General features: G+C 38.1%; 2 protein-coding genes and 1 pseudogene across 12 annotated transcripts; 2 read left to right on the forward strand and 1 right to left on the reverse strand.

Annotated features, from left to right (window-relative positions):
• The first annotated feature begins 4559 nt into the window (after window positions 1-4559).
• LOC122309844 (glutaminyl-peptide cyclotransferase) lies at window positions 4560-13468 on the forward strand. 2 transcript variants are annotated; one of them, XM_043123534.1, is made up of 11 exons: window positions 4560-4948; window positions 5301-5357; window positions 5815-5850; window positions 6185-6249; window positions 10142-10205; window positions 11095-11212; window positions 11544-11641; window positions 11987-12057; window positions 12181-12208; window positions 12470-12524; window positions 13023-13468. In XM_043123534.1, exons 1-11 carry the CDS (start codon window positions 4676-4678, stop codon window positions 13142-13144), a joined length of 987 nt encoding a protein of 328 aa, XP_042979468.1. In that variant the 5' UTR covers window positions 4560-4675; the 3' UTR covers window positions 13145-13468. The 2 variants fall into 2 exon arrangements, with proteins under 2 accessions (XP_042979468.1, XP_042979469.1); XM_043123535.1 differs by having other exon boundaries at window positions 4816-4948; window positions 5261-5357.
• Window positions 13469-18545: 5077 nt separating this feature from the next.
• On the forward strand, window positions 18546-23375 carry LOC122309845. Of its 10 annotated transcripts, XM_043123538.1 has the most exons (5): window positions 18546-18783; window positions 19963-20111; window positions 20536-20657; window positions 20992-21027; window positions 21977-23375. In XM_043123538.1, exons 4-5 carry the CDS (start codon window positions 20992-20994, stop codon window positions 23225-23227), a joined length of 1287 nt encoding a protein of 428 aa, XP_042979472.1. In that variant the 5' UTR covers window positions 18546-18783; window positions 19963-20111; window positions 20536-20657; the 3' UTR covers window positions 23228-23375. The 10 variants fall into 10 exon arrangements, with proteins under 10 accessions (XP_042979472.1, XP_042979474.1, XP_042979475.1 ...); XM_043123540.1 differs by having other exon boundaries at window positions 18546-18812; window positions 19973-20111; window positions 20536-21027; XM_043123541.1 differs by having other exon boundaries at window positions 20536-21186; window positions 21219-23375.
• A 508-nt stretch (window positions 23376-23883) lies between these two features.
• On the reverse strand, window positions 23884-24703 carry LOC122308766 (annotated as a pseudogene).
• Between the last annotated feature and the right edge of the window lie 1504 nt (window positions 24704-26207).

Consider the following 26207-nt stretch of genomic DNA (forward strand, 5'->3'; position numbering starts at 1 on the left):
TTGGATAAGATGAATTTGTTGTTGTTGGTTGCTGTTGTGCTTGATTCTCGAAATAAGTTAGGGCTTCTCACCCACAACTTAAAAAAATTTATGATGAGATCCGAGGATTACAATTGGTGTCCAGTGTGAGACAATTACTACCTGACTTATACGATGAATATAATGCTACATTTGGTTCTACCTCGAGTAGCTAGAACAGTCCGTTCTGACATCTATGCTCATAAGAGAAAGTGAAGACTATTAAGAGTCACAATTGTACATGAATTGGTATGAGCCAGATTCTAAAATTGAATCTACTGCTTCTAAAATAGAGGTGGACCGGTATTTATTAGATGGCTGTGAGGCACTTAGTTCATCTTTTGATTTGTTGATCTGGTGGAGACAAAATGAGGTTAATTATCCTATACTTGTGAGGATTGCACGAGATTTGTTAGCCATGCCTGTTTTCACTGTTACCTCAGAGTCAGCATTTAGTACATGAGGGCATGTACTTGATCATTTTCAGAGTTCATTGGCTCCGAAAACAGTTGAGGTACTGATTTGTACTCAGAATTGGTTGCGACAGCCGTCAACAGTGTCAATTGATCTTCGAGAGGTCATGTATAATGTTGAGAGCTTTGTGGTAGAATTTGGTAATGTTAATCTCTTTCAATATTTATTTAGTTTTATAAGTTAATTTAATTTATTTTTTCATTAGCCAAATTTATTAATATTTGATTATTAATCTTAATTTTTTTTTCATATTTATATAGAGTTGGGAGCACAATCAGACGTCACAACTATTGAAGATTGAAGACTGTTTTCGAATATGGAATGAAGAATTGAAGATCTAATATTTTTTATTTTGGCATAATTTAATTTTAATTTGTGTTTGTTGTTTGCTTATAAAACAATTTGTGTTGATCTGTATTTGTATTAAACATCTACTCATCTAGTGGACATTTTTATTGATTACTTAGTAGGTAGTAGTTAATAGTTATTTAACTTATTAGAATTACTAGTTCCTATTACTAATTACTTAAGTAGTAATTAGTTTTATTGTTTTTAGTAATGAATTTTAATGATACAAGAAGAAAAGTCTAAAATATTCGAAATATTTATTAGATTACTAGATTGGGTAAAAAAAAGTCCAAAAAATTGAAGTGGATAAAAAAAAAAAACCATAAGCAAAATGGGCTCAAAAGAGGCCCAAAACAAAGGCCCAAACCGGCCCAAACCATGAAACCGACAGTGAACCGACCGGAATCAGTTGGTAAAGATGGGAGATTTTGGTGATCGGTCAGTGTCGGTTCGAACCACCAAGGTCGGTTTTTAGGCCTAGCCGACTCCGTGGCCCCTCTGCTGGTGGGGGCTAGAGGATGCTTGGCCACGAACTCGCTGGGTGCGGAACTAGGCATTGTTTGTTACGAAGTCACACGCATGGTCGTTACCCGTTGCGTGATGAAGGGAGCCAGGATGTGCGGATGATCCTTATGAGATATCATAGTGCATACGGGATAATTTGGATAATGGGTCATTTTCTGGAAAAATGACGGTTTTAATACTCGAGCCATTTTTTGGAAAAATGACGGTTGTTTATTTAAAGGACTTTTTTTGGACCATATGAGATTTTGGCGTATGTTGAAAAATAATCATTTTAGAAAAATGATAGTTTCGAGCTCATGCATATTTCGGCATGTGTATGCATTAATGTTGGTTGTTTAATGTATTTTTATCTCGTGGGTTATTTGGTTGATTACTTACTAAGATTCGTATCTCACGTGGTATTTGACACCATGCGATTTCGTTTTATGGTATCGTAGATTTTGATGTAGTTGATGATGCAGAACTTGAGATTTCGGCTCCTGTAGGATTTTTTCGCGTGTTAGGATTTTTTTCCCACTTTTGGATCATGTATTTTGTTTTATTATGTTTTTACTAGATAACTGTAATATCTTTTGAAACGCTTTTATTTATGTAAATCTGCATTTAAAATTCTAGTATTTAGTCGACTTATTTAATTTATCCGCTAGGTTTTTTGTTGTACACTTTCTGCATATACACACACTTGGCACTTATCGTTAGGATGCATGACCAGTATTGTCATCATCCCGACGTCACGATTTTCGAATTTCTGTATGTGGGAGTCGGGGCGTCACATAGTGTCTCAAAAAGAGGCCTTGTTTCTATACCTAACCTTTGACCCGTAATTCCCTCATTTTTTTGTAAAAGGAAATTTGCTTGATCTTCTCTCGGTATCTTAAAATGTCCTTGAGATTCTGCCACCTCTTCATAATGATTCGACCGCTTTCCATTTGTGTTCTTCAATCTCTTCACGTCACCATCTTCGAGAGGCCATGGATAATGTGGATGGCGTACCTGTGGGGGCACGTCTCTAACCTCGTTAAGTGGTGCTGGGGCACGTTGGAGTGCCCAAGGTAGGGTGCGCATGCACACGCCAAACATGCACGCAGGGCCTATGAGCGCCAGCCTTCACGCATGGACTGCGTGCGGCTAGTAGTGTCCATGGGCACTTGCTATGTGTCCGGGCATGAGCCAAGGCATGCTTGCAGACTAGCCATGTTATTGTCCTTGCCCTCCAAGAGCTGTGTCGATGTGTGGTCCCGAGCAATCCTTTAGGGGTTTTGACACATGCGCAAAGCGCTATAACGCGTCAAGGGGCACAATGCATGGAAAAAATAAAATTCCCAAATTTCACTGGTTGGGGCTCGAACTTGGGCAAGCCATTTGGAAAGGAACCAACATGACCGTTGGACTAGGTCCAACCTTTCTATCACTTGGCAATAGGTACAATAAATATACTTGTTCATATCAGATTACAGAAAAATGAAAAGTTACTAATTTTCATTCACATCTTTTAGCCCTATATAAATAGACCCATTAGCCTATGAATTTAAGATAGAAAAATAGAATTAACAGATAAGGCAATTTTAAAATTCTCTCTCTCTCTCTCTCTCTCTCTCTCTCTCTCTCAAAAGTCTTTATTTTTTCAAAACTTGTTATTAGGATCTGTTTATTCTGCAGAGAAAAGATTTCTAATTTCTTGGTTAAATAGTAAAATCTGAGGGTATTCGGAATCTAATTTCGTGTGTGCATAACACAATTAGACAGACAAACAAACTTGTTCTAGGCTTTATTATATCTAAAAGGCAAATTCGCTTGTAACCCGTGTGCATACCGTAATTGGTGGAGGCTAATATTGTCTTAAAAAAAAGACATTTGTAACAAGCCTTGAAGCAAACTTTCTTTCACTATTTTTGTTTTGTAGCACCTTTTTGCACCAACAAGCCATCACCCTCTGGTTTGATGCACGTAACCATGCACCATATTGAGCCTCATTATTGCCATGCATAGATCTCATTGTAACAGGTTCAGAGCAACCTATTGCACCGTGTTTAATAATGCTACAACTAAAACAGAAATATGGAAGTCTTTCATATAGGAAAGAAATCCAAACTTTATTGCCATTAATCGAAAGAAGAATTCCTCTCATAAGGAGTTTAGTGACAACAACTTTGACTCGTAAGCAAGGCTCCCAACCAATCCATTCATCATCAACATCAATCTTCACTACTTCACCAACCATGCTCCCTATCTTTTCATCAATGACTTTGGTCATTCCACTAAGAGGGATTTTATGAACCTGGATCCACATAGTTTCATTGTCGAAAACAATGTTCTTTGGTACAACGAGACTATCAAACTCATTGAGACATATCAAGTTACAATCAAACGTCCATGGTCATCCTCTCTCCACCTTCTCCATATCGTGGGCATTGTGAAACTCGATCAAGAAAAGGTTGTCCTCGACACCTTTGAATTGAACCCTTCCCCTTAATTTCCAAACCTTTAGCATTGTGGCCTTGAAACCTTCTCTGCTGATTATTTTGTCCACCACAATAAGGCCAATTAGACAAAGCCTCCCATGTTTAGTCACCACTTCATCCACAGAAATATAAACCCGCACCTCTTTCTGTTTAGCCTCAGTCAATTTGAGGTTGCCCCACTTCTCTAGAATCTCCTTTGACATCTCAACCTCCTCCTCAGTTTGAAACAAACTAGGAGACTACCTTGCCCACAGCAAGAAAACCTCCTTAGCACAGTTAGGAGATTCTTGTTTTTGTGTATTTTTCAAAGATTAGTGGCCTATTCAGAAAAATAACGTGTGTGCCTGTCTCTGTTTTTTTTTTAATATTAATATCTGCTATCAAATTTCATTATTATGGAAAATTGAGATTTTTCAGCAATTTCTTTATTTTGCATTTTAAGAAATCTTTTACCAAAATCAAAATATTCTACTTAGAACTCGTTTGGATTTAGATAGTGTTTCATCTCATTTCATTATTATAATTTTCTTAAATTCTCATATAAAATATAATAAATGATTCAAATTTTTAAAATCCTAATTCAACTTTTTTTAATTTTAAAATAATAATAATATTAAAAAATAATATTTTAATAATATTTTAATTAATTTTTAATTTTTATTTAAAACTATCTAATTTTATTTTATCTTACCGTCCAAATTAGGATTAAGAAAATAAAAAATAAAAAATTGTATAGCCATTGTCCGACGACCGGCATCAACTGCCAACAGAATAGTCAACCAACTTCAGCCGCGATCCAATGTTACGATTCCATTCCCAATGAACAGCAACAAATCCTCGATTACTTCATGGCGAGTGGATCTTTAATTCGCAAGAAAAAAAACTATAAACAGCGAACGAATCTCAACCCATCCCCTCCAATGGCCTCCCGCCCTAACCCTTCTTCATACTTCCAAAAGTCCTCTCTTCTTCTTTCCCTTGTCTTGCTTCTCTCCGTTATTGTTCTACTGGGCATTTCGTCCAACATTCGGAACAAATTCGTCCGTGATGATTCCTTTCCCAAAATCTACACGATCGAGGTGGTCAACGAGTTTCCTCACGATCCTGATGCCTTCACTCAGGTACCTCCATGTTTCCGTAATGTAAGTTTCGTCGAGCATTCGAAGGGCGCTACTTCTTTTCCGCCGAGATGCTCAGCCCTAATTTTATTAAGGGAGAGTGGAAGCCTCTTCTTTCTTCTCTTTCTCATCAGTTTTTGTCAGTCGGGTGATTGTTTTTGTAGTAGCATGCCACATCATTCGGGATTGAGAACCTCAAGCAGTGTCTATTATCTAGATGAATCTATTTCCTTACTCTTTGGATTATTTTACTTGTATTTTTGCTTCCTATATGAAATGCCTAAATGTTAATTTGGGAAATTATTTTCTGTGCAGGCAAAAAGAGATAACAATGTGTATACCTTTTTGTTTTCAGGGGCTTCTTTATGCAGGAAATGGCACTATATTTGAGTCAACTGGTCTTCATGGAAAGGTGATTTCTGTTCCAGTTATAAACTGTATTTAATATGTCAGGTGTCCTCCTTCGTTTTATTCTGAGGTGTTTCTACTTTAGAAGATCAATTGAAGCACTCGGTAGACCTGATGATTCAAATGCATGGCTTGGCTCGGAAAAAATAAAGCAAAATATGTGGTCACTGAATTGACTAAATTTATGAATTGTTCTTTAGGCTCTATGTTGCATTGAATTGATAAATCCTTGGCTGATATTCCATGTTTATCATAAAATGATATTCTGTTATCGATTGTTTGTGAGTGTGCACCTAGCAGGCCTTTTAGCAGGTAAACAAGATCCAAATTGTATTATGTATAATCATCTAAAACTTTTCCATTCAGACATTTTATTTTCTTCAAAGTAAATTATATATCTTGAAAGATCCTTTGCTGTTATTTACCTCCTCACTGGACCTTTTATTTACTCATTGTTTCAGTCATCGATTCGGAAAGTAGCTCTCCAGACTGGGAAGGTACAAATCAATTTTCTGCTTCTTTCATGTCCTCTTTGGTTTGTATTAAATACCCGGTTCTTTTCATTTTCCATTATAACATGAATAATTATCACGTTAAAGGCAAATGGAATACTCTTTCAAAATAAATTGTGTTGGCCAGACCGATTGATTACTGTGGTACGGACACAGATATGTTAATTTGAAAGTGGATCATAATATGCTGCATTAAAGGATAGAAGATTTTATAGTTGTGATAAGATTTCTGGTACTTGATTTAGTAACCGTACTAATCAGATTGCAACACTTAACTGGAGATTTCAATTATAAATTTCTTATATTTTGGTATCTACAGGTTGAGGCTATTCATAATATGGATGATTCTTACTTTGGGGAGGGTTTAACTCTACTTGGTGAAAGGTTTGTAAGAGAAAGGAAAACTTATAGTTTCGTTTTTACTGTCTTGTTGGTTAAGAAAATTCAGGTATTCTGTATTTCTTACTCGATTTTTATTCAGAGGTACTTTCATCTACAAAGTACCATCTAAGTTTCTAGCGAAATTTTCCTGTCTACCTAATGACCACTGTGCTAAGGACCAGGACAGCATTATCAAGGGTATAATAATTTGTTGCCAATCAGCCACTGTTACTCTGCTTGGCCCCCTAAAGGCCTATGTTCTGATAATCTGGTGTAGTAGTACTGAGGGTCTTATCTTTATCTTTATTAGAGGCTCATGCACGTGTTGTTGCGGTGATAGGAGTGTTCGGATTCATATTGTGTGATTATTGTGTATAATGTGCTAAACCCCTAGGGGTTGCCTCAAGCGGTAAAGGCCTTGGGCTTGGGTGTATGCTCCCCCTAGGTCTAAGGTTCAAATCTCCTTGGGTGCGAACAATCTCTAGGGGCCATCGGACGGGACGATTTTTCCCTTGAATTACCCGAGGTGTACTTGCGGGAAACTCCTTGCTGAGGGCTTGTGCACCCCCAGGATTAGTAGAGACATTGTTCTGGACACCCTATGCCAATAAAAAAAAAAATTGTGTATAATGTGCTATGTCAACTTGAAGTGCTGGTTCAGGCATTTCTTCGTATTTGAGCTTGCATATTAAGATAATTAAGTGCACCTGAGATGCTTTATTATAATATAACCACATGCCAACAAAAAAAGAAAAAAAAAAAACCAAAGATGTGCACCTACACAGATGGACATGACCCACCCATCCTGGGAATACTACATTTTCATGCATGAGATTTACCATGTCTTCCTTATCTCATTGGTTGCCTCACTTTACGGCATAACAAATGTAGATTTAAGTATGTTTGGATTGATTAAATGGAAGAAGTCTATGACGGCAAAGCTTGGAGCAAATAAGTATGACTTATGCTCGTCAAGGACTTCCTGCCCTTTGATGGGTCAGAGTGCAGGGATGTGCAAGCGATTAACAATCACGTGGTTAGTTTTTATGAACAGCTTCTTACTGAGCAGGTGGGGTGGAGGCCTAAGCTAGAGGGGTTGGCTTTCGAGTCCATTGGACCTTCGGACTCTAATCGTTTGGAGAGGCCGTTTGAAGAGGCAGAGGTGATAGAAGTGGTACGGAAAATGGCGAAAGACAAGGCTCCGGGTCCAGATGGGTACTCGATGGGTTTTTTCCAAACTTGTTGGGAGATCCTAAGGGAGGACTTAATGGAGGTGCTGAAGGAGTTTTATTCGTTTGGAAAGTTTGAGAAAAGCTTAAATGCCACATTTATAGCCTTAATACCAAAAAGGGCGGGAGCGGAGGACATACAAGAGTTTCGCCCCATTAGCTTAGTCAATGGGGTCTATAAGATCTTATCCAAGGTACTGGCAAATCGCCTTAGTCAGATCGTTGGAAAGATTATTTCAAAGCCTCAAAATGCATTTGTAAAGGATAGACAGATCCTAGATGCAGTGCTCATCGCCAATGAATGCTTGGACAGTAGATTAAAAGCGGGTCATCCAGGGATTATATGTAAGCTAGACATGGAGAAGGCGTATGATCATGTTAATTGGGACTTTCTAATTGACATTTTGGGGAAGTGTGGTTTTGGGGAGAGATGGCGTACTTGGATCCGATGGTGCATTTCTACGGCGAAATTCTCAGTCTTAGTCAATGGAAGCCCTACAGGTTTTTTCAATAGCACTCGGGGACTAAGACAGGGAGATCCGTTGTCACCATTACTCTTTGTCATTGTAATGGAGGCTTTGAGCAGAATGATCTCAGTCCTGGTTGCAAATGGGCATATGACTGGTTACTTGATTGGAACCCCAGGAGGGGGTAGTATTAACATTTCCCATTTGTTGTTTGCAGATGACACACTAATTTTTTGTGAGGCGAACCAACTCCAAGTTAGAGTTCTGAAGGCACTCCTACTGTGCTTTGAGGTAGCTTCAGGCTTGAAGGTGAATCTGGACAAATCAGAGATGGTGCCTGTTGGTGGTGTACAGCGTCTAAGACACTTGGCGAATACTTTGGGGTGTAAGACTGCTACACTCCCCATGACATATCTAGGCCTTCCGTTGGGGGCCCCCTCGAGAGCAGTGGCGTTATGGGATACAGTGATTGAGAGAGTAGAGCGACGTTTAGCAGGTTGGAAGAGAATGTACTTATCAAAAGGGGGTCGGGTTACGCTTATAAAGAGTACGCTATCTAACCTCCCAACATATTTTCTATCCCTGTTCCCTCTTCCATCAAGGGTGGCACTTCGAATTGAGAAACTACAACGGGACTTCTTGTGGGGCGGAATAGGTGAGGAGTTTAAGTTTCATCTAGTCAGGTGGGAACAGGTTTGTAAGCCCATCTCAAGTGGGGGGTTGGGCATTAGAAAGCTGAGAATTTTTAATCAGGCTCTACTTGGAAAGTGGTTGTGGAGATACCACAGAGAACCAGAAGCTCTCTGGAAGTTGGTGATCGAAAATAAGTATGGAGAATTATGGGGTGGTTGGTGTTCTAAGGAAGTGCGAGGGGCTCATGGTGCGGGTTTGTGGAAACATATCAGACAGGGATGGGAGGTTTTCTCTCACTATACGAGGCTTCGTTTAGGAGAGGGGAACAGGATCAAATTTTGGTATGACACTTGGTGTGGTAATTGCGCGCTTAAGGTTTTATTTCCGACACTATTTTTGGTTGCAAGCGACAAAGAAAAATCAGTGGCGGAAGTCATGGTGGTGATGGGGGAGCAAATTCAGTGGAGTATCAGTTTTAGCAAGGCTGCCCAAGATTGGGAAGTGGATACTTTTGAAGCCTTTTTCAGCCTTTTGTACTCAACCAAACCAAGTGCGCAGCTTCTAGATTCGTTGTGGTGGGTACCGTCGGGAAAAGGTATGTTTTCAGTCCGTGTTTTCTATAAGGCTCTAACACAAGGGCAACCCTCACAGTTTCCTTGGAAAAAGCTTTGGAGACACAAGGCGCCTCTCAAAGCGGCATTCTTTGTGTGGTCCGCTTCATTGGGCAAGATCCTCACAACGGATAACTTGAGAAAACGAAGGGTGATCATTGCAGATTGGTGTTGTATGTGCAAGAAGGGGGGAGAATCTGTTGACCATCTTTTATTACACTGTGAGGTAGCTCGAAGGCTATGGAACGAGGTTTTCTGTAGATTAGACTTGGGTTGGGTTATGCCGGAATCAGTTGTGGCGGTTCTTGCTAGCTGGACAGGTTTAAGGGGCAACACCCAGATTAAGGCAATTTGGAAGATGATCCCGATATGCATTATGTGGTGTGTGTGGCAAGAACGCAATGAGCGGACATTCGAGGACAAAGAGAGATCAAGGGAGGAGCTGAAAGTCTTCTTTTTTAGAACTCTCTGTACTTGAGCTATTGCTGTTAGTTTTAATGGCCAGAATTTACATGAGTTTCTTACTTCTTTTGATCCTACGTAGTGTAGGACATTCTTTGTACTGAACGTGGCATTTTGCCTATTCTTTTGAATATATCTTCTTACTTTTCTCAAAAAAAAAAGGACTTCCTGCCCTTGTGTGACATGTATTTTCTTTTTTTATCTTGTTGCGGGGCCCACATCTTACTGATAACTTGAGCAGGGTTAGTATTTCATATTTCTAAAATCTAAATAACTTGAGGGGGGTTTTGTATGTGCAAAAAATAATTGTTGTGCATGTTTAGTTAATTCAATTAACATATATGCCTTTCCTCCAAAATGTTGTTACCTTTGCCTCACCATTTACATTGTATATGTCCATGTAGTTTTTAAATTGTTGATTTATACATATTTTGTTCTTTCCACATTTGAAAGAGTAACATTCTGATCTAGTAATTTTTATATTCCTGTATAGGCTGTTCCAAGTAACGTGGTTGAAGAATACTGGTTTCATATATGACCGAAATAATTTGAGCAAAGTTTGTGCTTCACCTCTTTTCCTCATGTAATTTTTTTTTTCTTCCTTGTATTTGTTAGCAGGTGAAATAAATCACAGTGGAAACTAAAAGTTTTTTAAAACAAAAATGTTGAAGAAAACCTATGTAGAAATATACCCCTTCTAGACTCAAGATGTTTAGAGTTTGGCTGTCAATTTCATCTAGATATTCCATCTTCCTCCAACCCCACCAAAAAACAATTATGAATTTATTTAATTCTGAAGTTTTAAGGTGAAGCTGAAAGTTCTGATGATTTGTGATATGAGATTAGTGTACTATATGTAGTTGTCAACTTATCAAAAAAAGTATGTGGTTATCTACTTGTGTGTGTGGGTCATAGTCTTCTACTTGAAATTCCAACTGTCAAAATATGATCCTCAAGACACTGGTATTTGAAGATTAGCTCATAATGTTCAATTTTGGATGTGGCACACAACATGGGTATTGGGGATCAATGAAGACCTGATGGATAAGCAGGAAATGTAATGTGGCATCATCAATTTAGTTTCCATAAGAGTGACAAGTTTTGTGCTCTCTGGGAGCGAATGGAAATAAATTTGTTTGTTTCCAGGATGATTTAACAGTGATTCACAACTTACTATCTTGAAAAAAATTATGTCTTCTCTATGTTTCGATTTCATTCTGTGGTGACAGATATTTTATTGTTTATTGTTTAGAAATAGATTATACTATTAATTTTTTTTTATATATATAATCTTAGTCTCTTAGATCAAATATTGTTTTTTTTTTTTTTTCTTTTTAATGTTCTCTTATAAAAAAAAAAATGTTCTCTTTGACTAAGTTTTTGGAGTGCCATCGATATGGATGGTCCAAATATGTGACAAGCTTCATGATTTTATGCTGAATGCAGTTTGAAAATTTTACGCATCAAATGCAAGATGGTTGGGGTTTGGCAACTGACGGAGAAGTCTTGTTTGGAACTGATGGGACTTCAACATTGTATCTGATCAACCCTCACACATTGAAAGGTTTATATTGCATACAATATGTTAATACAATTCCATTCCTTCTCCCAGAATAACAAAGTCCCCCTTCCCCCTCCAAAATAACTAGTGGGTGCATTTTCTTTTGCAATTTATTTATTTATTTATCTGAGGTTGCGCCTGACATTACTCGTGGTGCATCACATTTAGGAAATTTTGAGCTTCAAGTTGTGGCAATAAATTTTCACAGCCTTCAGTTTTCACCCCCCTTACATGCACTTTTCCATATAATGTGGTGGTATATTTTTATTGAATTTTAAGTAGTTTAAACTTATGTTTGTTAGTACTTAATTGGATTTTAATTTCTTTTATGCAGTCATAAGAAAAGATATTGTTAAATATAATGGTGATGAAGTACACAACCTCAACGAACTGGAGTTTATTGACAGAGAAGTATGGGCCAATGTTTGGCAGGTATGTCCTTACACAAATTGACCATGACCATTTTTTCATATGGCTTGGGGGCTTTATAGGAGTGGACATTGTTGTGCCTATTTAAGTGGGAATTAGCATATCTGTCTTCTTTGTTGCCTTGGTGGTACAGTTAGTTGCATACTTTGATGTTCATCATGGTCAAAGGTTCAAGGCTGGTAGATAAAAGGAGAAAAAAGTGGTTCTTTGCAGAGTACTTCTCATCCCAATGCCTTTATGGTCCATGATTTACATAATACCCATGTTTTTTAGATAACAGTTGATTTGTGGCTTGAAATGGTTTTGTTTTCTTGGATTACCTGTTTAACTCTATATGCTTATGTGTAGACAGACTGCATTGCTAGAATCTCGCCTAAGGATGGTACTGTACTTGGATGGATTCTCCTTCAAAATTTAAGGTTTTTCTATGCATTTGGTTTACTTTCTATTAATTGGCTGACTCGAGAATTGTAATTAAGTTAAATTTTATGTTCCTGAAATTGCACTCAGTTTTCCTCTTTCTTCCCTTCTATGCATTGCAGGGAAAAATTGGTAGCAGCTGGGAATTATGTAAGCATTTGAAAAAAAAAAGAATGATCTATTTTTGTTAAAAAACGAATTACATTAGCTTTCATAGTACCCCTCATGTGATACAATGTAGGCTGTTTTTGGTTTATAGTGAGAGGAAGAAACTGCCGAAATGTCTTTCCTTTTATGTGTTTTCTCTGATTCCTCTTGTTCTTTCTTAAAACCCGATGTCATTTCAGAACTCATTGTATCTTTCAACTGCCTAACCTAATTGAGTTATTTGAAAATCTGCTGTCTCTCTAGGGTGTTGATGTTTTGAATGGCATAGCTTGGGATAGCGAGGAAAAGCGTGTTTTTGGTAAGCTCCAATATTTGACATTCCTTTTCTACATTCACCCTTTATCATCATTTGCATGTGTCCTGTATTATTATTATTATTGAAAATTTGATGTTTCATGACCAATTATATCCAGATTGCACATTTGTGAATAACTATGTTTCAAACTGGCTATTTATAGTCAGATTGCTGGTAGTAAGGGGAAAAGAGGGTTTTGGAACAGATAGTACGTTCTTCTAAAGATTATTTTTTTTTTCCTGCTATTGATTAATACCACTTCTTAAATTTATATTAATTTGTCTCATTGTAAACTCTTCAGCATCCAGTTGCTTTTCATTCTTTGCGATCTCTTAATGCGTGTATAGATATTAAGATAGACATTGTTTTGTTGTCAAGCACTTTCAAAGCAATATTGCTGCATCTGATTACGGCTTGATTCCTAGCATGTCCTGGTATTATGGTTCTGAATTAATCACCCATCTGTATTTGTTATATATATATATATTTGTTTGGTTGTAGTAACTGGAAAACTTTGGCCAAAGCTTTATGAGATCAAGTTGCATCAAGCAAAGAAACGATTTAAAAGTGGAGTTATTGAGCAGCTGTGCTTGCGGATGCCATTCCATTTTGCAAAGCCATAATAGACAAGCGCACCTGTGAAGATCTTCCCATGCTACTTTGGGAGGCCGGGGGGATGCTTTTCTTAAAGAACCTGCAATTTTGAATTGATATAAAGGCATTCCTCTTATAAATTTGGTCAAACCACAGTTCATTGGGGGAACTATTGCTATGCTGTTGTAATTGAACGGTTCATGTAGCAAGGATTTGGATCTGAGTTTTTGCCCAAATTCTAAGATTTAGAGTGGGAGAGAAATAGACATGCAAAATATATCTCGCAATATTTAATTTTGCTAGGTTTAATTTTTCAGGGAGCATTAAATATTGAAGATATGTTGTAGGACCTATATTGTGGGTGTATCTCTCTTATGGGAACTCTAGGGATCTAAAATCCATTCAGAAAAGAAACGACCTTGTATGGGAGGGCTAATGTTTGGACCAAGTTATAGATGTAATGAGGGATGAATGGGTCTTTTTGAAACAAGTAACAAAGAAGAATTCAGATATTGAAAAAGAATTACATTAGTAGAAAGAAAGAAAAGAATGAAAAAAAAGACAGTGGCCTTTCTTCTTCTTCTTTTTAATTTATTTTATTTTATGTGTTTGTATTTGTGTGGTTGTTATAGGGTGGGGTGGCCCAATCGAGATCACCGTATGCAAATACCTGGGGATCGAGTTATGCCAGTACCATAAATTATTATAGCAAGGAAGGGAGGGTAATACAAGTTTTAACTTGAGTGTGAGGGGAAAAGGAGTTGAGCGTTTGGAGGGTGAGAGAGACAGAGAGAGTTCCCTTTCCGTGGTTTTCTTTTCTTTCTTTTTAAAGGAACACTCAGCAGTCATCCCTGCACTAAAGCTCAAAATCCTGAGGTTTTAGTATTTCGTTCATTTTGGCTTCCTATGATTGAATAACTAATGACATTTTCCCATAGAAATTTATAATTTATAGAATTTAAGCATATGTGAGGTGGTGGGTATTTAGTGTAAAAACAACAAACAACGACTATTTTCTGCTAGATTAAAAGTATTTTCTGCTAGATTAAAATCCCAACTAATTGGGCTTAGGACGATGTATTTTTTTGGAAAGAAAACAACCAGTCTGAGGGTCGCTGATAATTATTGTATTGAAATGAATACCATCGTAATATATGATAAATCTAAATTATCTAATGATTAATTATATATTTATATATATTATAGATTGAGAAGCGAAATGAAAACCATGACTTTGCCACTACTACCACCCTTTGCATTCCATGAAGGTTATACAAGTACGCATACTTCCCTCCTCGGTTGATCTCCCTTCTTCTTGTGTGTTGTGTTCTCTTTCTTATTTCCTTTTTAGAGTTACTTCACGGGAAACAATCCTTGTTGTGATATATTAGGTCCACCATATGTTCGACGAATAGTCCTATTGAACTGCTAACGCTGATATCCTGAGCTTGGATTTGGGTTTCGATCCTTGAGGTTGTTTGACCATACCCGAAGGACTATGCGCTGGCTTATAATGGTGTACAACTATTTACAGAAGCTTGTCCATGGGGCAAAACTTTTAGAAAGCAAGCAAATTGGAGCTATGTATGTCAATGCGCTACGCTCCTATATCCCTGCTCGGAAGTATCCCATCAAGAATCTTTACCTCGTGAATTGTATGGCCACGCTTTTCCAAAGATAATAAAATTGAGCCACTTGTTGAGAAATGTGGATTGGGTTGATGGAAGGCTGGCTGACGCAAATATTGATTCGATAGTCTCTGACGATCAAATTGAACACAGGTTGCGAACTTTCAAGTCCACGGCCAGGGTCTTTATTGGGTCTCCATTAGTTCAGCAAGTGGTTCGGGAAAACGTAACGGCCTTTTCGGCGGCGAGTGCCAACTACACACCACTTGCTTGTTTCAGTGCACGTAGTGAAAGAGAGCCCATAATTGTGAATTCGCTTACCAAAGTGAGCAACTTCCTGAACATTTCCGCGCAGCAAAGGAAGCTCGTTCGTCTCACTGTATGCCCGCAGGTCACGCAACAACGGATATGGACAGCTGCACTTGAGGAGATACTCAATGGATTGAAAATTGAGTTGGATTCGTAAAATACGAATTTACTTAAAATGAACCTACATGATAGGTCACGTAAGTCCCTTAAGCCAAAATCCCAAATACTGGGATAACGTTGGACGTAACAAGCTATGCGGCATGTAGATAGGAAGGTGGGATGTAGTGGAAGAAGTTATGACCACGTGAAGATCGAGGAGTACACTGGATGGACTAGGTCGTGGCTTAATGTGCAGAAGTGGAATGGATAGTTGAGAGTTCTATGTTACTTTTATTTCCGTTAGTTTTATTCTATTTTTATGTATTTACATGTTCTGTTTTATACTCTGTTTTACGTGCTTTGTAGTTCAGTTATTAGTTAGCAAGCTTTCCTTTTATTTTGGTTTCCTTGTACATGGCTTGGCTTATTTAAAGCAGCCGAAGGATATCAATTAAAAAAAAATCAAGTATTTGCATTCAATTGGGTACATTTCTCACCCGAAGAGAAAATCACTTTTACTTTCATCTGCACGTATTTGTTGGGACTTATCATCGGTATTAGAGCCAGGTTTCTTATGGGTACTAACAAGGAGCGAATTGAGCATCTGGAGTTGGGACTCGGGACAGTTCAGGAAGGTCTACAGTGGATGGAGGAAGCTCTCCATCGTATTTTGAGTGTGCTGCTCACAAATCAGGAGAACCCCAACCACGACAACCCTCATCGAGAAGGCAACGATGGAGGTTGGCAGATTGTCTCATCTAAATCAGCCAAGCTCGAATTTCCATGCTTCGCTGGAGACGATCTAATGGAGTGATTCAATCGGGTGGAACAATTCTTTGAATACCAGGGCACTACAGAGAACCAAAAGGTTCCCATGGCTGCTTACCATCTTGAAGGGGAGGCCAACCAGTGGTGGCAATGGCTTCGTAGGACGCTTCAGGAAGAAGGTCAAGTGATTTCATGGGAAATATTTGAAGAAGAATTATGGGCTCGCTTCAGACCATCAGGCTGCGAAAATTTTGATGAAGCCCTCTCAAGAATTAGGCAATTAGGAACGTTGAGAGAATACCAATGGGAGTTTGAGAAGCTCAGTAACAAGGTACGAGGATGGACGCAAAGAGCGTTGGTAGGGACGTTCATGGGCGGCTTAAAAGCTGAAATTGCCAATGGAATTCAGATGTTTAAACCTCAATACCTCAAGAATGCCATTAACTTGGCACGGATGCGAGACGATCAACTTACACAGCAGCTGGAGTTCGCTGGAGTTCTTACTGCAACCCCCACCTACACGAGCAGCTCTAACTCTTCCACCAGCAGCTAGTGTAGCTTCCGCAGTACTTGTTGTTCCAATCAGGCGCTTAACATGGGAGGAAATGCAAAGGAGAAGGGCTCAAGGTCTCTATTTCAACTGTAATGAACGATTCAAGGCAGGACATAAATGCCAAAAAGCACAATTGTTACTCTTGGAAGGATATGCGGGAGCTGGCAATGTGATAATAGAGGAAATTACTGATTAACAGGCATTGGAGGCTGACCAAGGTGGAGGTGTAGTGGAATAAATTTGGTCCAATGAAAGCATCGTTAGGCAGAGGAGGCGACCGAGTAGCCTACGAGTAAGCTGTTGAACATGTTTCCAAGTGTGGACCTTGAGGACAAGGTCCACTTAACGGGAGAAGTATTGATAGGTCACGTAAGTCCCTTAAGACAAAATCTCAAATACTGGAATAACATTGGACGTAACAAACTATGTGGCATGCAGATAGGAAGGTGGGATGTAGTGGAAGAAGTTATGACCACGTGAAGAATGAGGAGTACACTAGATGGATTGGGTTGTAGCTTAACGTGCAGAAGTGGAATGGATAGTTGAGAGTTTTACGTTACATTTATTTCCGTTAGTTTTATTCTATTTTTATGTATTTGCATGCTCTGTTTTATACTCTGTTTTACGTGCTTTGTAGTTTAGTTATTAGTTAGCAAGCTTTCCTTTTATTTCGGTTTCCTTGTACATGGCTAGGCTTATTTAAAGCAGCCGAAGGATATCAATTAAAAAAAAAAAAATCAAGTATTTGCATTCAACTGGGTACATTTCTCACCCGAAGAGAAAATCACTTTTACTTTCATCTGCACGTATTTGTTGGGATTTATCACTACATTAAATTCATCAAAAAAGTATTTAGAAAGCTTTGAGGTATAGTAATTATTACTCTTTTTTCAAATTTAAAGGTTTACTATTCACTTTCAAACTAATATTTTATTTTAATTTTAAAAGTCTATGGTTTTATTTTATTTTATTCTAAATTAATTGGGAATCAGTTATTTAAGTACTAAATTAAACTATTACTGTCTATATGATTAGTATAATTACAAAATATAAAGAAAAAATTAAAAAATATTGTTATTAAAAAAATATTATATTATTATTTTGATGAATCTAATGGTTAATATAATATAAAATTATAGATATAGAGGTTTTGAATTTATAAAAAATATATACTTTTCATCAAATTTTAAAAATAAATTTAATGAGTCTAATGTTAGAGCACTCCCAATGGATTTTTCATCCTATCATTTATAATATATCACCAAATCTCACTTTTTTTATTTTACATACTAATTTTTACAATACATCATACATTAACTTATCTATTTTTTCTTCGTATCATTTTAATATTATACCTTTTAATATTTTATAAGAGAAAAAGTACAATAAAAAAAATTAATTTTAAAGAAAAAGTATAAAAAAAGATAAAAAATAATTAAAATATATTTATATTTGTGTACAGTTACTTTTACATCCAAGGTAATACTGTAGACAAATGTAAAATAGAAAAAAAATAAAGCATCCGTTGGATGCATATTTTAGACTATTTTTTTTTTTAAAATTTTACGTATCAATGAATTTTACAGTGCTCTAATTACTCAATCGCAAAACCCCTCACTTTACCCTTTATTGTCTCTCTCCCCAGCTGAAAGTCCTCTCCAGCCGCTGCCCCCTTTCCCCATTCTTCTTCTCCCTCCTTGCGCAGCCACCGCCGTCCATCGACGCCAGCTCACGCCGACGACCTTCCCCTCGCCGATCTTCTCCCCCCACGGGCCTCTCTCTCTCTCTCTCCACGTGGCAGCCCAGCCCCGAAGCCCTCCCCCTTAGATCTCCCTCCACCACGCCACCACCGCGCCGCCGCCTCGAGCAGGACCTCCCACGAGCCTCGCCGACTGTCTCCTCCTCTCCCTCAGCCTCTCACTCTCACCGTTGGCCAGCCCATCCCGATCTCTCTCTCGGGTTCTCCCTTGCTGCGCCGAGCGCCGCCGCCGTGCCTTCCCCTCGCTACCACGGGCCACCGTGGGCCTTTCCCAAGTCAAGCCACCCGCAAGTCGCTGCCCACAGCTGCTAGCAGCGCCACCACGAGCCACCAGTCCACCCCCATGCTCCACCGCGAAGCCACGCCCAGCCCCTGAACCGAAACTGCCCCTGCTTTTCCCTCCACCGTGCATCACCACCGCCAGCTCCTCCACGCACAGATCAGGCGCAAGTTTCAACTCCCTTAGGAGCTTGAATCATACAAACTTCTATAGTTGTTTCTTACACGATGTTGGTTAATGTTGCAGAATGTTGAGGAGCTGCAATCTCTCTGGTACAATCCCTGCCTATAGATGTGTGAAGGTTCCCTTTTTTTTTTAATTGTCTTTACAGTGTTGTTTTTCAATATGGATTTTTTTTTCCTACCTATAGATGTGTGAAGGTTCCTTTTTTTTTTTTTTTTAATTGTCTTTACAGTGTTGTTTTTCAATATGGATTTTTTTTCCTAATTCTTTAGTAGAATTAAGATCATATGCCGAAACCGTTAACCATGAGGTGTACTATTATAGCAACATTAGATTGAAACAGGAGTGGGAAATATTGTTCTGCTTATGAATATGTAATAATATTTGTTCCCACTTTAGCCTAGTAAAAACATTATAATTGCTTTCAATCTTTACAGACCATCTTTTAGAAATCAGCTATGTTCGGTTGTCAATTTTCTTCCCATAGACACTGATGCACAGCAGCAATGATCTACACGTCATGTTGCTTAGGTCCATTCTTGCAGATGCCCCAAGATATCTATGAATAGCAAGAGTTTTGTTAAGATGGTTGGGTCAGATAGGACAATTGCATCTATGTAGTCATGACTGGGAGCGTTGCATATTGACTCCCCTGTGTAGTCATACAGGATAATTGCATCTGTGGTGCCAATCCTTGAAGAACAATATATGTACTCATCCTTACATGGTCTGGTCAGCTACTTTAGTTACAGAATTATATTGGTGTTGTAGAACTATATATGTATTCCACCTGTTCAAGTATCCCTTTTGGTATTAATCTGGACTTACAACAATATGTGTATATATATATACTTAGCTAAGGTATCCCTTTTTTTTTAATCTGGACTTAAAAAATTTAATGGATACCATTGCTGAACCACGCGAAGTGTTGTTTGGTGTGCTGTGTTGGTGTTGTGAATGGTGTGCTATGTTGTGATCTGTGAACGGAGTAGTTGTGCTGTGTTGTGGAATGTGTTGTGTGGTGCATTGTGAATTTTGATATAAGTTGCAAAGTGCTGTGTGGTGCGCTGATGAATGGTGTTGTGAATGTACGGTGTTGTGATCTGTTGAACTGCATGGTGGAGCCATTATCATTAAATAAAATGGTTTAGATGTTGTCATCTCGGTACTTTCATATCATTATTTTATGGAATTCATTTTTTATTAATTTTATTATTATTATGATAAACTAAAATCAGATTTTAACTTATTTTTTAACTTGCTGGAAGGCTTATGTAGGATCACAAACACTGCAGAGTATCATTTTATTAGGCACTGGAAAAGCACACAGACTTGAATAAAAATCTGTCCTTCAACCAGCTTCTACAAATATCAAATTCGTCTTCCCCTGATCTCACATCATTAATTACCAGAACAGGTGAAATTCTCTTTGTTGTAAGTTATTCCTTTTCCATGATGAACATGATTGCGACCTGTCACATCTAGTAGATTAAGAATATGCATCATCATGATATATTGAAACCAAATCTGTGGTTTCTAAATTTGTACCTACTGTTATTTCTTTAATTTACACAGCATATACATCTATAGAGACATATTACCCCTAAGTCATATTATTGAGCCATTGAATGAGAAGTAAATCTTATAATAGAAAGAAAAGGAATTACTAATCTTCAGTCATAACAAATAAAAAATTTATTTATTGATTAGAAATTACTCACAGCAAAATGCATGTTGGATTTGAGGGGTGTGAGTCAAAGCTTGAAGTAGTTTGAGTCTTTTTTTTGGTTAATTAACTAAAAAGTTGAGCCAACCGATTGACCTAATTAAGTTGATCACAGATTTACTTTGAAGTATTCGCAATTGACATCCTGAAAATTAAGAAAGAGAAGAAAAGGGAGACATTGAATTCAAATGAAACTCATGATGTACAGTCGACATTGCAGCAGCTTCCAAGGACACTGTGAGTTAAGATCCAGTGACATGATTTTCTACTGTAATGGGATCCTTATGGCTACTCAGTCTTATATACCTATCTAATCCAAACAATATTTCCATTATTTTCTTTATTAATCAGAATGGTTGTGCAGCCATAGTTATTCATATTATATCTTAATCATATAACCTTAATGTTTTGAATTGCTTAAATATATCAATGGAATTCTTTTCTTATGGTAAAAAGCAGATCATGAGTGTTTCAAAATGGTATTGAGGCATTCTGGCTTTTGTTTAGAGGTAACAATTAGTGGAGCCATACTATATGTTTCTGCTCACTTAGCATGTAATTTGTCACGTAGATGTGGTGTGAAGCAGCCCAGGTTTGTCACATAGAGGTATTGTGAACTGACATGGTATTCATCTCCTCTCGTTTTGCTCTCTTTTTCTTTTTTAATGTTTATATTTTCCAGTCATCTCCTGTAAAACAATAAATCGTTTGAAAATATATTCAATTAAATGTTATATAGCTCATACTTCAGCTAAATTTGCTAGAGGTTCCTACATGTATTCAGTCATTGCTATAGAGCTTCCATCAATACAGTTTATACCCTTTGATTGGAAAAAAAAAAAAATGCTTTGTCGAACTTACCAAATAAGAATTTCTCGAAGCAGAATAAAATATAATTGAAATCATTGCTTGAACACTCTTCTCTTCAACTTCTAGAAGAGAAGAGTCTATCCATGACGAGAACACTTATACTTTAGATGTCTCAATGATATAAGTGTCTCAATGTCTCTAGCATGACTTGAACACTTATATTTTGGTAAATTTGCTAGAGACATTTAGCTCATACTTTAGCTATCCATGACTTGAACACTTATATCATTGAGACATTGCTTGAACATTCTTCTCTTCAAAAAACCAAAACTACTGCCTTCCTCTATTAAGCCTATGCGGGGTGGTAATTATTTCTTCCCTAGGACTTCCTTTTATTGCTTGTCTGCAACTGAAGTATGGAATAAAATGGTTATTGTTGTTCATTTCCTTTGTGTCATTGTCATTTCCTTCTCTTTTCTTTCTTCTTAGTAAATATAAGTGTTTATGATGCAGCTGTATTTGGTTAACGTGGTTATTACTTGTTTGTTATGAGTTGATACCTAGAGTCATATATACTTCAGTTTTCAAGTAATATATATATTTTTTTAAATTTTGTAGGTCAAATGCATGCATATGGACCACAAATAAAAATTTATGAATGATCTCATGAACAACATAGGAAGTCTATAATATGCTATACGTGAAGGCCTCTGCGCTGGGTTATAATGGTGTACAACTATTTACAGAAACTTGTCCATGGTGCAAAGCTATTGGAAACCAAGCAAATTGGAGCTATGTATGTCAATGCACTACTATATCACTACTCGGGACTATCCCATCAAGAGCCTTTACCTCGTGAATGGTATGATCAAGCTTTTCCAAAGATCATAAAATTGAGCCACTCGTTGAGAAATGTGGATTGGGTTGATGGAAGGCTGGTTGACGCAAGTAATGATTCGATAGTCTATGATGATCAAATCGAACACAGGTTGCGAACTTTCAAGTCCATGGCCAGGGTCTTTATTGGGTCTCCATCAGTTCAGCAAGTGGTTCGGGGAAACGTGACTACCTTTTCGGCGGTGAGTGCCAACTGCACACCACTTACTTGTTTCAGTGCACCTAGTGAAAGAGAGCCCATGATTGTGAATTCGCTTACCAAAGTGAGCAACTTCCTGAACATTTCCGCGCAGCAAAGGAAGCTCGTTCGTCTCACTGTATGCCCACAGGTCACGCAACAACGGATATGGATTGCTGCACTTGAGGAGATACTCAATGGATTGAAAATTGAGTTGGATTTGTTAACTTGTCGACGTCCAAGCAAAGGGACCGAGATGGGTCAGCAGATAGTTTCTAGCTGTCTAAAATTCTTGGATGACACAGCTGTTTCCTCTAACCATGACTCCACTTCATGGATGCGGCTTGTGCCTGCAAAAGTTGTTGACTGTTCTGCTTCACATAAATGGGAAGACGTGCTTGAGATGTTCAATGACCTCATTGATTGTTTGAAGAGCGAGAAGGACTTGTGTTTGCTTCTGGTGAAGCTAGAGGTCATGAAAGAGGGACTTTCTCAAATCAAGGATGTATTGATTGATAAAAGTATAGGGTACAAGGAAGCTCGACATCAAGAGAGTCTAGTACAGAAGAAGCTCTCCAAGACACTTGGTCATTCATCCAAGTGCTTGTTCACACTTCTGTTATATTATCTATGCGGACATGTTAGAGATATCGAAGTGGATATATGTGGTGGAATTTATAGCATTGATGAGGACAGGTTTTGCTTGTGCATGGGAAGTATTTTGACTACAGAAGAGGAGAAGATTGTCCGGAGTGGGGTGAGGCAGTTGGATAGAGCTCTTCGGCTTTTCAAGTTTGTATGGGAAACTGCCGGGATGAAGGCAGTTTTGGAGCCGCAAGGCCATTTATGGTGTGTTGGGGCTGAGGGTAGGGTGCTTACGTATAGAGAAAATATGTACTTGTTACATGGGATAAATCTTTGACAACAAAAAATTCCCTAATCAAATCGGTTCAAAATTTTTTGAACCATTTTTGTGGTCAAATTATGTTTTTTTTTTTTTTTTTTTCATTCATTATTGTATGAAAACACCCACTTGTCAGATTGAAAATTTTGAACTTTCAATTTTCAAACCCCTCTCACAAACTTACTTTTGCCATGTTATAGGTGTCCACACATTGACTTGCAAGTAAAATACTCTTGGTTCATGTGAGGATTGATATTGTGCATTTTTTTTTTTTAGAAAACAAGATTTATACGCGCGAGTCTTTAGTAAATTTGAAACTGAAAATAGATAATACAAAGATTAAATGTACCGCCTTTCAACCCAAAAGCTCCAGTCAGATGCCTCACCATTGCAGGGATATTACAAGGTAAATAAAGATTGCCATGAATTCTTGTTTCATCTTGTTTTGCGCGTGATGAAAACATTAATTTCTAACTTTATTTCATTTCCTTTTCACTTGCATGCTTAAAAAATATAATTATGACGACAACAAATTAAAATGATGATGAAGCCTAGCTGAATGAAAAATAAAAAACTTGAAAATACTTTCATCATGCTAGGTTAAGTTATTCTAGAGAACCAACATGTTGGAGATATGCAGATTTTTCAACAAGTTACATTATGATCTCTCACACCTAGGTAGTTTTTGTAGTAGAACAAGTCTTCATGTGTACATCCTCAATGGGTAGCCTATCCTCAAGAAAGGCACAATCAACTTTTTTCTTTTGGGGCAACAAATGGCAGGGTTTAGGAGTCACATTGCTTGTCACTCCAGCAATATTAGTGCAATTCCACTACAATTTCTTTGGTGTCTTACTCAATGAGATAGTCACATTAGAAATACATATTCCTGTAAAACGATCTTGGACAATCCCCTCAAGTCTTGCTGCACTAGTAACATTCGTTGTCACGATATCTCTATAATTGATTCTTTTAATCTCCGGAATAGCTTTCGGGTCAAAATTAGTATCAAGGTGTTGATTATAAGAGCCTGACATCAAGAAAACCCACTTCATAGTTGGGAGGGTCATTCTTCTTACATAGATATCCTTCACGTAAGCTCCTCTACCGATAGCAGTCTTGATTCTAATACCCGATTGAGTGTTAATGGCTGTGATGTCTTCAGCCCTAACATCTTGAATTCCACCAGACATTTCACTGCCTAGAGCAATGGTGGCACTGTCGGGGGGATATGCAGGTTAACCTTCTGATGATTAGGTGCTTTGTGGGCATTCCAAATTTAATGTCATATTGATCCCAACCACTTTTTACGGCAATGCAGTCATCCCTTGAGACTACGAAGCAATCCTCAATACAACAATATTTATTCATGATGAAAAAAAGAGGAGGAATAAAAAGAGATGGAGCGTGTTACATTGGATGCTCTGAATCCTTGAGACTGCTCCATGTTCTGTGTGACGCTCCCAAATCCCACGTACGGACACATGGAAATCGAGACGTATAACACGGGTCACCACCCTATCGCCGAGTGTCAAGTGTGTGTACATGCAACAAGTGTGCAAATAAAAACACGCAGCGGATAACAAAAGTCTTATAACTGAGTACCAGAATTTTTCTTTGTTTAAAACAAACCCGTTCAAAACATACATAATAAAATATTACAAGCCACAAATATTGTTTCAACACCAAACTACAAGGCATGACACTCCAAATCAATACTTCGGCGGAACCGCCTCCTCGGTCTCAGCCTCGTCCTCCTCCTTGACCTTTGCATCAAAATTTACGATATCAAAATGGTGCCGCAGGTATGTAAAGATCCAAATGCCACAAGATAAAAACATATTAAACTCAAACAATATGTATGAAAGAATGCCAAATGCACATGTCCCACAAAATCTCAGTTTTCCACGCATGCCAAAATCCCATTTTGGCCCGAAAGATATCCTTTAAACAAAACTTTGCCAATATCCCAGATAATGGCCCAAATTAAGAAACCACAATTTTTCCAGAAAATGGATCACAAAGCCTCAAACATAATCTCGCCATTTTTCCAGAAAATGGCCCATATCCAAAAATCCAAAACCCGATCCAATTATTGCATGCACCATGATCTCCTCTAGGGATCATCCGCACACTCTGGCTCCTGTGCCACACTGCAGGTAACGATTATGCATGTGACACCTAAATGAGCGATGCCCAGTACTCGCGCCCAGCGCGTACTTGGACCAGGCCATCCTCTAGTCCCCGCCAGCCTAGGAACCACGGAGTCGACACGATAGCGTTACCGTATCGTGCGATTTGGTCGTCGCCCAGCGACAACCCAGAGGATGTCACTCAGTATTATCCACTCCCGAGTGACCAGAGGAGCTCCACCGAGATAATATCCCATCCTGACTTGGGGTCGTGATACACACGCACCCGAAAATCTATTTACACAAATAAAACCAGTTTTTCTCAATTCAAAACATGCACATGAATGCACCATGTAATGAACACCTCAACGTACAAATCATCCAACTAATCACAAAAACAACAAAACCAAACAACTCTGTCCTCAATCCATCCGACCCCTGACTCCTCGGACTCAGTCCGGAATTAACCAACTAGTCAGATAATTTATTGTAAAAGCAATAATATATTTAAATCTAAAATGAAGTTTGGAAAATACTTATAGCGCTATAAGATATTTTTTAAAGGATCACGACGTTGCAAACGGCGGAGAAAAAGCAACGTAACAATGTATTTTACATTGTGGCCGTAGGTTATAAAATACCTACTTTCGAACGGAGACAAACCAAAACTTGAAATTGATAGGGAATGGCCTAGAGGGGTTTATGAAACTATTGGAAGTGAGAGTTGGCCGTGGGTGGCTGCGCACGGTGGAGATTGGCCAACTTTGAGGACAAGAGGCTGAGGGAGAGTGAGGGCTATACACAACTCCATTGGCCATGAAATTTCTTGGGAAAGGTCATGGTGATGAGAGGAACAAGATGGTGGT

Source organism: Carya illinoinensis, chromosome 5, assembly GCF_018687715.1.
Source record: "Carya illinoinensis cultivar Pawnee chromosome 5, C.illinoinensisPawnee_v1, whole genome shotgun sequence".
In the NCBI taxonomy this organism is placed as follows: Eukaryota; Viridiplantae; Streptophyta; class Magnoliopsida; order Fagales; family Juglandaceae; genus Carya; species Carya illinoinensis.

Bases quoted from the DNA above. Each gene is read 5' to 3' on its own strand.
- LOC122309844 (XM_043123534.1), top strand. From the start codon at position 4,676: ATGGCGAGTGGATCTTTAATTCGCAAGAAAAAAAACTATAAACAGCGA. The intron at 5,851-6,184 runs GTACAAATCAAT...TGGTATCTACAG, and splicing joins TAGCTCTCCAGACTGGGAAG to GTTGAGGCTATTCATAATAT. The intron at 12,525-13,022 runs GTAAGCTCCAAT...GTTTGGTTGTAG, and splicing joins CGAGGAAAAGCGTGTTTTTG to TAACTGGAAAACTTTGGCCA.
- LOC122309845 (XM_043123540.1), top strand. From the start codon at position 20,992: ATGTGGTGTGAAGCAGCCCAGGTTTGTCACATAGAG. The intron at 21,028-21,976 runs GTATTGTGAACT...AACTATTTACAG, and splicing joins CCCAGGTTTGTCACATAGAG to AAACTTGTCCATGGTGCAAA.